General features: G+C 61.7%; 1 protein-coding gene across 1 annotated transcript; it reads left to right on the forward strand.

Annotated features, from left to right (window-relative positions):
• The first annotated feature begins 39 nt into the window (after positions 1-39).
• Positions 40-9488, forward strand: CILP2 (cartilage intermediate layer protein 2). The gene is made up of 8 exons (XM_027548406.1): positions 40-602; positions 1486-1584; positions 2664-2936; positions 3511-3666; positions 4741-5019; positions 5903-6011; positions 6212-6369; positions 6593-9488. The coding sequence occupies exons 1-8, from the start codon at positions 416-418 to the stop codon at positions 8926-8928; spliced, it is 3597 nt and encodes a 1198-aa protein (XP_027404207.1). The 5' UTR covers positions 40-415; the 3' UTR covers positions 8929-9488.
• The last annotated feature ends 2635 nt before the right edge of the window (positions 9489-12123 follow it).

The raw sequence follows: 12123 nt of genomic DNA on the forward strand, positions 1-12123 counted from the left end.
GGTGGCCCAAGGCGGGAGGGATGGAGGGCAGACGCACATGGGACTTCCTGCTGGCCTCCGAGAAAACCGGAGCCAGAAGAGTGGCGGGTGGATTCCGGGTGAGATTGATTACCAGCGTGCTCGGGGCGACCTAAAGCCAACAGATTCGAAGTGAGACCCGGGGGAGGATTTCTAGCCGCCTAAAGGGCTGCCTAAAGCCTGAATGTCCGGACGGCTTCAGGCTCTGTTCCAGGAGGCACTTCCAGACGTGGAGAAGGGAGGGTGGGCTCAGGAAGGGACTTCCAGTCGGCGACGAAGGGACGCAGGCCAGCCCTAGGGCGGAGGTACAGCCGGATGCACCGAGGGGGTCGCCCCAGAGGGGTGGTCACCCAAGTCACCTCGGGCCCGGGAGTTGCCCAGACGGGGCGTGGCCTGCATGGGCGTGGCCTGCGGCCGCGTCCCTCCCCCATCCTCAGCCCCAGCGGCCGCCAGACCCGCGGGAGTCCGACCCGAGTGCGCAGCGGAGCTGGGACCCTCCCTCCGACCTTCGGACCTGACCATGTCGTCACTGCCGACACTGCTCTGCCTCTGTGTTGCTGCCGCACACCTGGCGGGGGCCCGAGGTGAGGCGCCCCTAGACCCCCGCCCAGCCCCCCTCCAGGCGCCCGAACGTCTGGCAAGCAGCCGGAGCCTGGAGACAGAAGCAAGGGACCCACTCGCTTCCCCATGCTGCAGCCGCCTTGCCCGCCTCGGGAGTGGAGTGAGGGGGCAAGGACAAGATGGAGCTCCCTCCGGGACCACCTGGGGGCAAGAGGGGACTGCAGGGTATCCATCGCAGCCACAGCGTTTGGGCCCTGAATCATCCAGTCTTGTCGCCAGGATGAAGGGGTCAGAACTGTCCCCTCTCACTGAACTCCTCCCCTCTTGCACACACACACATACCATTCAGAAGAGAAACTCCCATCTCTGGAACACTCAGTAGAGCCGGGCACTGGGCCTATTTTTCAGATGGGGAGACTGAGACTCCAAGAGGGAAGGGACTTATCTGTCACTGCCCAGCCTGGCTATCTCAGACACCTCAAGGCCAGAGAAGCCAGGCTAGATTCCAAGGACTTCCCCTTGGCAGCCTGGGCCCCGAGTGCAGGGATGTAAGGTAGACTGAGGGAGCCAGCAAAGGGATGAAAGAAAATTCAGATCAAGATGAGGGCAGAGAGAGGCACAGCCAACTGAATTCATGGCCATTGAACACAGTGGGAGAACTGTGTCTGGGGGAGTGAAGAGGACAGACTTCCCCAGCCTAAGGGGCTGTGTCTGAGTGAGGGATGGGCTGTGAGAGCCTGGGGGTGGGGAGGCTTCCTGGAGAAGGGGAGGCTGCTGTGCTTGGGGTCCACTGAGGTTGGAGTGTGGCTTCTCCTCTGTGAAATGGAAGAGACTGTGGCAGCACCTCACATACCAGGAGCTCACAGAGGTCTCCCCCCACCCCGCCACGCCTTACCCCTTTGATAGGTACTCCGGACGCCGAGGAGCCCACGGTGACCGCGTGGGGCCTTGAAGGTTCATCGTTGCGCCCTGGCCAGCCCTCGCCAGCCCTGGAGGACTGGGAAGGTGAGCCAGTTTGGGTCTGAGTCCTGGTTCTGCTGTGGGCTCTGTGTGAGCTCTGGCTGGTGGGGTCATGTGAGAAGGGGGATGCAAGCTGGGTGAAGAATGCAGGAGGCGTCCCTGGGTGTGGCGGCCCCTGGAAGTGGTGCCCTAAGAGGTCTTCAGTTTTAGGAGCAGGGAGAGTCCAGGCTGTTTGTCCAGGAGGAAACCAGGGGGGGCGGATGGAGTGGCATGGTGGGACAACCAGCTCAGTTCAGTCAAGGAAGCAAGAGTTCTGGTACTCTTTCCCAGATAGGAAGCTTCTATCTGACTTGCTCTTGAATCAGCAAAGGAGTGAGCACCCCCTGGGGGGCTGATGGAAACAGAAGCTAACCTGTGCGAGGCCAGACCCTTCCCACCTCTGGCTTCCCCGAAACTGAGGGTGCCTGATGGGTTCAGTGGGCATTAGTAAGCAAGGTCCCTTAGCGGGTTTCCCTGGTGGCTCAGGCGGTAAAGAATCCGCCTGCAACACAGGAGGCCTGGGTTCCATCCCTGGGTTGGGAAGATCCTTTGGAGGAGGGCATAGCAACCCACTCCAGTATTCTTGCCTGGAGAATCCCCTGGACAAAGGAACCTGGCGGGCTACAGTCCATGTGGTCGTGAAGAGTTGGGCACGACTGAGCGACTAAACACAGCACAAGCAAGATCCCATTTGGCACTGATGGGGGCCTGGGGAAGGGCAGCAGAAGGGCTGGTCTCAGGCGCGGCTCCTCCTGCTGCCCTTACATCTCCTTACCTCTCAAGAGTTCTGAATTCTCAGGGTGGGGGTTGGTGACGCAGTGGCAAGAGCCCAGCTTGCACTCCTGGGCCAGCTCAGGTACTGAGCAGAGCAGCAGAACTAGGGGGGCTGCAAGAGGAAAACAACCTCCCTTGATCCCTTTGCAGCTCCTTCTGTGCTCGAGGGCTCTGGATCTGGGAAGGCTGGGCTGGCCCATGCACCAACCCGGCTTAAACGCGAGATGGGGGTGGGCAGGCCCGGGTTTTCGCATGAATTGATGGGGCCCGACCGGCGGCAGCCCGGGTTCCAGCGCCTGTGGTCCCCGCAGAGGCCAGCGAGTGGACGTCCTGGTTCAACGTCGACCACCCGGGCGGCGACGGTGACTTCGAGAGCCTGGCCGCGATCCGCTTCTATTACGGGCCGGCACGCGTGTGCCCAAGGCCGCTGGCGCTGGAGGCGCGCACCACAGACTGGGCGCTGCCTTCGGATGTCGGCGAGCGCGTACACCTGAACCCCACGCGCGGTTTCTGGTGCCTCAACCGCGAGCAGCCCCGAGGCCGCAGATGCTCCAATTACCACGTGCGCTTCCGCTGCCCGCTCGGTGAGGGCGGGCTCAGGGGGCCGCAGGGACTGGCGGGAGGTGGAAGAGGCCTGAATGTTCGGATCTGGGGAGAGGGCAGGACCGAGAGGATGTGGGCGTGGCTAGGAGGAGGAGGGTCCTTTAGGACCAAGGCCACAGGAGAGGGCTGGAGCAGGGGAGCAGAGGGGGCTTTGGAAGGGATGGGCTGAAATGGCGGGGGCCCAGGTAGCGGGGGCAGGAAGGGGCCCCCAGGACCGCGTATCCGTCTTGCTGCCCTCATTTGCTCTACAACAGCTTCGTCCTGTGAAAGCGTGTTGTGAGCCCCAGACACGTGTGAGACGCAGAAAGAATAGCTCGGCTGGGAGGGGAGGAAAGAGAGGTCGCGGGCGGGGTGGGTGGGGCGGTGGTGTGCTGGGGGTGGACAACTGTACCTCCACTGCACATTCGACCGGTTCGCCTTGGGGGGGAGAGGCTAGGACTTCTCTCTGACTCAGATGCACGTGCCACGAACGTTCTCCAGCCCCACACTGTCACCAGATTCTGGGTTTCTGGGGTGGGCGGCCACCTGACGCCCCCATCTCTGCCCTCTCCCCAGAGGCCACGTGGGGTTCGTGGGGCCCTTGGGGTCCCTGTTCGGGGAGCTGCGGGCCAGGCCGTCGCTTGCGCCGCCGCCGCTGCTCAAGCCCCGCGGGGGATGCGTGTCCCGGGCGTCCCTCGGAGGCGCAGAAGTGTGTGAGGCCTCGGTGTCCAGGTAGGAGGGGCGGGGCCTGGAGGAGATGGGAGGACTAGAGGCGGGGCCTGGGTGTGATGGCAGCGGGGCCAGTTGAGGGAAGTACCTAGAGGGGCTAATTAGGGTGGAGTCTGATGGGGAGGTGCCTGGAGGGAGGAGGCGGAGTCTGGGCGTAGGGGCGGAGCCTGGAGGAGCGGAACCTGGACCACGTGGAGACTGGCTTCTCCTTCCCTTCTGCGCCCCCGAGGAGCACTGGTAAAAGTGTACATCTGGACGGGTGGACTTCACGGGGGTCATGTGCAGTCATGGGCAGATCTGTGGAGGCGCTTCCTCCGTGTGCATGTTGGGGTGTGCGGATATCCCGGTGGATGTGGACACACGCAGAAGCTGGCTCATGCACTCGGGGTGCACACTTGCATGGCATTGGCAGGCCCCGCCCGTCCCCCCACGCCCACGCGGACACGCGCTCACACCCTGGCAGACACGATGCCCAGGCCCTCCCAGGGCCGGACACCAGGCCAGCCAGGAGGCGACTGGAAATTCCAATCAGGCCTGGGCTCCACAAACACGGTCTGGAGACTGCCCCAGCAGAGCCCGCAGCAGGGTGGGGGAGCAGTGTGGCCAATGGGGTGGTGGGGTCCCCACCCTACTCTGCTTGGCTGTGCGTTCTCCATGCCTCTGCCCTGAAGTTTCCAGTGGAATTTTCCATTTTATGGAGAAACCGCAGGATTGGGACTGGAGGGAAAGGTTCTGGGCCCAAGACGCAGCCCCTTGCTGGGCCCCCAGCCCCGGCCTGAACATTTCCTCTCATGCTAGAAGGAGCCTCTCTGGCCTGTGAGAGTCAACTATCCTGTCTCCTCCCCGGGGCATCTCCCTCACACCAGGACCCCGGGTACCCCCCTCGCCCCAGCCCTGACCACTCAGCCCCATGTCCTTTACACCAGGGGCTGCTCCAAGCAGGTCCACGCTGAGGACTCTCTGAGGGGAACGAGGTGGGCAGGGTGCCTAGGTGCCTTTGCTGAGGGACTGATGGGAGAGGAAAGCCCTCCCCAGGAAGGGGTCAAGAGCCTTCTGTGCCTCCCTGTGTCCCTCCAGGGTGTGGCCCCAACACCTGTGGGTGCCCCGACCACATTCTTCTGGGCTCGGTGGTCACCCCATCTGGGCGTCCACTGCCAGGAGCCAGGGTCTCCTTGAGAGACTGGCCTGGCACCATAGCCACTAGTGATGCCCATGGAACCTTCCGGATGCCTGGAGTCTGTGCCAGCAGCCGAGCCAACGTCAGTGCCCAAATGGACGGCTTTTCAGCAGGCATGACCCAGGCCCAGGCCAACAGCTCCATGTCATCAGTGGCCACTGTTGTCCTTAATAAGTTGGGTAAGTGCCTCATGGCAAGAGGGATGAGGGGCCGAGGACCTGGGGAGGTAACTCTGGGTGACACCAAGCACTTGGGACGACATGATGCACAGCGAGGTCAATGGGGCAAGAAATAAGATGTCACAGTCCTTGGAGAAGATGTGGGGGTGAGACGTGAGTTGCAAAGGGAAGCATTAAGATTAGGCATTAAGAACCCACTCCAGTATTCTTGGCTGGGAATCTCATGGACACAGAAGCCTAGCAGGCTGCAGTCCATGGCATCGCAAAGAGTTGGGCACAACTTAGCAACTAAACTCCCGAGTGGCTCAGTTGGTAAAGAATCTGCCTGCAATGCAGGAGACCCGGGTTTGATCCTTGGGTCGGGAAGATTCCCTGGAGAAGGAAATGGCAACCCACTCCAGTACTCCTGCCTGGAGAATCCCATGGACCGTGGAGCCGGGCAGGCTATAGTCCATGGGACTGCAAAAGGTTGGACACGACTGTGCAACTAACTTTCACTTTAGCAACTGAACAATAGCAACAACCCACAATCAGGCAGATTGCGCTCTAGGGAAACACTTCTTGATGGAAATGTGCCATAAAATGGAGAGTGAAGTGACCCAGCAATAAGGAATACAGAGTTCTATAAGAAATTAAAATTTGTGTATAGAATAATAGCTGCAAATATTCAAACAATAAAGTCCGTGGCTAAAGGGGAAAAAAATAGATTCTGCATTAAGGGTAGAGTCTCCAGCAGATGTGAGGTGAAAGAGAGTGGGGCGAGAGTCATCAGAAAAGACCCAGATGAAACAAGGCATCACAGTAAGAGACTGGATGGCACCTGCCTCTTGGGAAGGATCACTGGGAGAAGCTGGACCCTGACCTTTGCTGCTTTTGCCCCCAGAGAAGCCCTACCTGGTGAAGCACCCCGAGTCTCGAGTTCGAGAGGCTGGCCAGAATGTGACCTTCTGCTGCAAAGCCTCAGGCACCCCCATGCCCAAGAAATACTCCTGGTGAGTGCCCTGCCTCGTGCTCATGGGTCTCTCGCCCAGCTGTGGGCGTGGAATGGGCATCCTGTGATTCGTGGTGCCTCGGAGACCCAGAGGAAGCTGCTCTGCAACCTCCCTGTGCTGCATGGAGGGGTGGGGGGTGGATGCAGCCCCTCCCCTCTGCCAAGGACACCCATGGTGTTGTTCACCCGACCCCCACCCAGGTTCCACAACGGGACGCTGCTGGACAGACGGACACACAGGTATGGGGCCCACCTGGAGCTGCATGGGCTCCGCCCAGACCAGGCAGGCATCTATCACTGCAAAGCATGGAATGACGCGGGGGCCGTGCGATCGGGCGCTGCTCGACTCACCGTACTTGGTGAGCATCTTCAGTAACCCTCCCCCCAATCCCTGACACCAAACTGAGTCCCACCTCCAGCTAAAACTCAGCCTCACATGGAATCCCAACTTCAGACTGATCTCTGACCTTGCTCAGTCGCTGAGCCCCTGGCTTGAGCCTCTGACCCCAATCCAGGCCCCCAGCCTTGGCCTCCCTGGAGCTCTCCCATTTACCCTGATCTGCCTGCTTCCTTGCTCCACAGCCCCAGGCCAGCCAGCCTGTGACCCCCGGCCCCGAGAACACCTGATCAAGCTTCCAGATGACTGTGGTCAGCCAGGCAGAGGGCCCACCTACCTGGACGTAGGCCTTTGCCCTGACACCCTCTGCCCCAGCCCTGCAGGCTCCAGCCCCCGGTGTGGGGACGCAGGCTCCCGCTGCTGCTCCGTGCGCCGCCTGGAGAGCAGGAAGATCCACTGCTCTGGCTACACTCTCCCAGTCAAGGTCGTGGCTGAGTGTGGCTGTCAGAAATGTCTGCCCCTTCGGGGGCTGATCCGGGGACGCGTGGTGGCCGCTGATTCTAGGGAGCCCTTGCGCTTTGCTCGCATCCTGCTGGGCCGGGAGCCCATTGGCTTCACGTCCTACCAGGGTGACTTCACTCTCGAGGTGGCGCCTTCCACTCAGCGGCTGGTGATGACCTTTGTGGACCCCAGTGGCCAGTTCGTGGACACTGTCAGGGTCCTGCCTTTTGACCCTCGAGGTGCTGGCGTGTACCATGAGGTCAAGGCCATGCGAAAGAAAGCCCCCATCATTTTAGACGCCCGCCAGAGCAACACCATATCCCTCGGGGAAATGGGAGAGGAGGACCCCTTAGGAGAGCTGATCATTCCGCCCGGGGCCTTCCGCAGAGCTGACGGTCAACCCTACACGGGGGCTGTGGAGGCCCAGGTGACCTTCGTGGACCCCCGAAATCTCACTTCGGCAGCCGCCGCGCCCAGTGACCTGCTGTTCGTGGACGGGGACGGGGAACTGGCCCCGCTGCGCACGTACGGCATGTTCTCGGTGGACCTCCGGGCGGCCGGCTCCGCCGAGCAGCTGCAGACGGGGCTGGTGGCTGTGCGCGTGGCCGCTGACCAGATCCGGATGCCGGGCCACATGGAGGCCCTGAAGCTGTGGTCGCTAAACCCTGACACGGGCCTGTGGGAAGAAGAGAGCGGCTTCCAGCGCGAGAGACCGGCGTCCCAGCGGGCCCGCCGGGAGGAGCGGGTCTTCCTGGTGGGCAACGTGGAGATCCGCGAGCGCCGTCTGTTCAACCTGGACGTGCCCGAGCGCCGCCGCTGCTTCGTGAAGGTGCGCGCCTATGCCAACGACAAGTTCACCCCCAGCGAGCAGGTGGAGGGCGTGGTGGTCACGCTGGTCAATCTGGAGCCCGCCCCCGGCTTCTCGGCCAACCCTCGCGCCTGGGGCCGCTTCGACAGCGCGGTCACCGGCCCGAACGGCGCCTGCCTCCCCGCCTTCTGCGACGCCGACCAGCCAGACGCCTACACCGCCGTGGTCACGGCCACCCTGGGCGGGGAGGAGCTGGAGCCCCCGCCCTCGCGGCCGCGCCCGCTCCCGGCCGCCGTTGGCGTGGCGCAGCCCTACCTGGACCGGCTGGACTACCGCCGCACGGACCACGACGACCCTGCCCTCAAGCGCAGCGGCTTCCGCATCAACCTCGCCAAGCCCAGGCCCGGCGAACCCACCGAGGCCAACGGCCCCGTGTACCCGTGGCGCAGCCTGCGGGAGTGCCAGGAGGCCCCGGTGACCGCCAGTCACTTCCGCTTCGCTCGTGTGGAGGCGGACAAATACGAGTACAACGTGGTCCCCTTCCGCGAGGGCGCGCCAGCCTCCTGGACCGGAGATCTCCTGGCCTGGTGGCCCAACCCGCAGGAGTTCCGGGCCTGCTTCCTCAAGGTGAAGATCCAAGGACCCCAGGAGTACATGGTCCGCTCCCATAATTTGGGAGGCAGCCATCCCCGGACCCAGGGCCAGCTCTACGGGCTGCGGGATTCCCGGAGTGTCCGGGACCCCCAGCGCCCTAGCTCCTCTGCCGCCTGTGTGGAATTCAAGTGCAGTGGGATGCTGTTTGACCAGCGTCAGGTGGACAGGACGCTGGTGACCATCATGCCGCAGGGCAGCTGCCGGCGTGTGGCGGTCAACGGGCTCCTGCAGGATTACCTGACACGGCACCCACCACTCGCGCCCACTGATGACCTGGCTTCCTTCTCCATGCTGGCCCCGCTGGACCCTCTGGGTCACAACTATGGTGTCTACACGGTCACCGACCAGAGCCCAAGGCTGGCCAAGGAGATCGCTATCGGCCGCTGCTTCGACGGCTCCTCCGATGGCTTCTCCAGGGAGATGAAGGCTGACGCCGGCACAGCCGTCACCTTCCAGTGCCGGGAGCCAACTGCGGGCCGGCCCAGCCTCTTCCAGAGGCTGCTGGAGTCCCCATCGGCGGCTCTTGGGGACATCCGCAGGGAGATGGGCGAGTCGGCGCGCGTACAGGCCCGAGCCTCAAGTCCACTCCGCACCCGCCGAGGCAGGGCCCAGCAGTGACCTGGCCCCCAGCCTTGTCCCTCTGCCCTGCTCCTGATCCCCCTGTCCTTGGGAAGCCAAGCCCCCTTCTCCAGAGGCTTGCTGTCTCTTAAGGTTTCTGGGTTCCCCTCCCCTGCCCAGGATTCAGAGTCAGGTCTGATGGTGGAGAATCCCAGCAGGTAATTGTTACTGTGTGACATGAAATGGAGTTAGTTTGTCCTGATTGTGGGAGCCAGTGTTGTGGGGTGACCGTGGGGGCATGGTGACCTACTGGGGCCCAAAGGGGATTATTCCCAGCTTGCATACCAGCTCTGATTTCATGTGTATTCAGATAATCCGCGTCTTCAGATTTCTGTGCTGAGCTGGATGCTCTGTTGGGTCCCCTACCCTGAGCTTTGTTCTTGGGGTTATTTATTGGAACAAAGCCTGCAAGACTGTCCACAGGTGTGAGTGGGGAGGGGTCTGGAGGTGGCGCATTGAGGGCGCATTGGCTCTGGGGCTGGGGGGCCCAGTTCTCACATGTTTGGTGCTTGGAGATTCTCTAGGGGGTTGAGGCAGGGATTCAATTAAAGATGCTTCATTTCCTCCTCGTTGTGTCAGTCTTGGTGAGGGAAGGATGGGGGTTGGTACCGCTAGATCCAGAGGCACCTGGGCAGGCAGAAACAGGCCCGAAGCACATACGGACATGAGTGTGAGAGCAGCTTGCAGGCCTGCATGAGGTCTCAGGCAGGCACACAGGCCCCAACTGATGCCCACAGAAGTGTGTCTGCAACACGTGTGAGCGGAGCTGACCCATGAGCCGCCCGAGCCCGTGCAGCCCTGACCGCTGAACACAGTAGCAGCTGCTGCCCTGGCATTCTCCTCCTTGCCTGGCTGTGGTCAGAGGCTCCCACTTGGCCACGTGCCCAGGGGCTACAGTGGGCAGGGAGGAACCCTGGCCAGGGCCGCTTGCACCAGGAGGCAGGAATTGAGGCCGCCCTGGACTTCCGCGGCCGGGGCCACAGCTGCCCTGCCCTGGGTCCCACCCAGCTGAGGCCTGGCCACACCTTGACCACATGGTGACTGCGCTGCCCAAGGCCATGGTCCCGAGCCCTCTGCCCTCACCAAGCCTCTCAGTCTGGACGCGCAGAAGGCACCGAACCGTCCCTTGCACGCTGTGCGCTTGGCGGGCAACCCCATGGGACGGGCTATTCTGACCACACCCCCACTTTCCAGACGGAGAAACCGAGGTCCCACAAGGAGAGGTGAAGAGCTGCCTGGGCTCTGGAGTGAATCCTGGCGCCCTGGATGGCCCAACAGCCCTCTCAGAACATGCCTAAGACTCCCTTTGCCTGGAGATGTCAGCCACCAGAAAGCAGGGATGTGGCATTTCTCAGGGCCCGGAAGGTGCCTGGCTGAGTTTGAGTGCAGAGTGTTCCCTTATTCCAGGGCACGCTGAGGCCTTCTGCATCCCCACCCTCTCACCCACTTCCCCTTCTAACACCCCCCTGCCCACCTGTCCACCCCGCCACTCCAGTCTCCCTTACGATTTGCCTTTACAGCATTAAGAGGTGTCAGCTCTGTGCTAACAATAGGGGCCCAGAGAGGGCCTGGCCCTGGGGAGGAGAGAGGCTCACACACAGAGCCCTACACACTGTGGGGTCAGCACTCGGCGCCCATGGCCGGCCGGCTCTTGTCTATCTGCTGAACTCTCCGTGCGCCGACCCCCAACCTCTCCAGCCCTCCCTCACACCTTTGCTCAGGCCAGATCTTTCAGGGGAACTCCTTCCTCTGCCTAGGGGGCAGACTCGGGGGCTTGGAGGATCTGGAAAAATCCAGCAAACCCGGACTATGGCCCCAGTCTCTGAGGGTGGGCCCTGGAGCTCTGCTTGGAGACCAGCAGAAGGTTTGGAGCCCTGGTGCCGGCACCCTAGCCTCCCTTGGGTCGGCTGTGACGGACAAGAGAGGGGCGATGCTGGGAGGCCCCTGGAAGCCAGGGGCATGTGCGTGTACCCGGACTTCCTTATCCAGTCTACACCCTCTGCTGGCAGGGGGCTCAGAGGGGTAGGTTCCCACCCCAGGCAATGTCGGGGTCCTGGGAAGCAGCAGGAGTGGAGGGTGCTCCCCCTGCAGCTGCAGGAGAAGCTGGCTTTCAGACCGAGTGTGATGAGGTGTCAGGCTCTGCTGCCAAATACCTTTTATTGAGAAAGTGTTGGGGCCGCAGCCGATGCCAGGCCTGGGGCAGCTGAATTTGGAGCGGGCTGCTGACCCCCACTTCCTAGGACAGGGGTGGCTGGGTGTCATCCTGAAACTCCCTCCCCAGCTGCAGTGGCCGGGCCAGGCGTGAGCAGGGGCTCCTGGAGGCAAGCGGGCCGGGACACTTGCTGGCCAAGTGTCGGGCCCGAGAGAAGGCTTGGCAGTGGCTGTAGCCCGAGAGCCTCCTCGCGCGTGCTGACAGCCCTTCAAGAGAACAGCACTCAGCTCCAGTATTCAGATGAGGAAACTGAGGCTCCAAGAGAAGGAAACCATGGCTCTTAGCTGATAGCTCTGGGCTTCTTGACACTACAAAGTGACCCCATTCTAGTTCTGAGCCAGGAGTCCCGCCCCTTCCCTCCTGAAACGTTTGCCATCTGCCTCCTGCTAAATCCATCGCTCTCCCCCTAAAACTGGGGCTGCCAGACCACACCCCGTCAGCTTGGGGCGTGGACAGGCATAAGGCCTCCTCCTAGAGACCCCGGCCTCAGCCACCCTGGGTTCAGCTCAGGGCACAAGGAGGTCCTTGGTCCTGCCCACGGCATTTTAGGCTGTTAATTTTAGAACCAGGGGTTCTTCAGATTCCTAGTACTGTGAGTGGGAGAAAAATCTTGGAACGGTGCTTAGAACAAGAGGCTCTCAAACCGGTAGAATCCAGGAAGAGAAAGGAAAATGAGCATGCATCGAGCACTGACTGGATACAAGCCCTCTTTGCCCCCTCCCCCAGCCCTAACTCACCTTAGGGCCATTTTATTCTTGCCTGGAGAATTCCGTGGACAGAGGGGCTTGGCAGGCTACAGTCCATGGGGTTGCAAAGAGTCAGACACGACTGAGCGACCAACGCTATAATATATATTTATTGTCGTGGGCCCCCAAATGTACTTTTCGTAAGGGTGATTTTTCACACATATACCTCTCATTTCATAACTGAAGGGACTTGCCCAGGGTCACACAGGAAATGGGGACACCCGAGACCGAGAGAAG

Source organism: Bos indicus x Bos taurus, chromosome 7 (genome assembly GCF_003369695.1).
Source record: "Bos indicus x Bos taurus breed Angus x Brahman F1 hybrid chromosome 7, Bos_hybrid_MaternalHap_v2.0, whole genome shotgun sequence".
NCBI classification, from domain to species: Eukaryota; Metazoa; Chordata; class Mammalia; order Artiodactyla; family Bovidae; genus Bos; species Bos indicus x Bos taurus.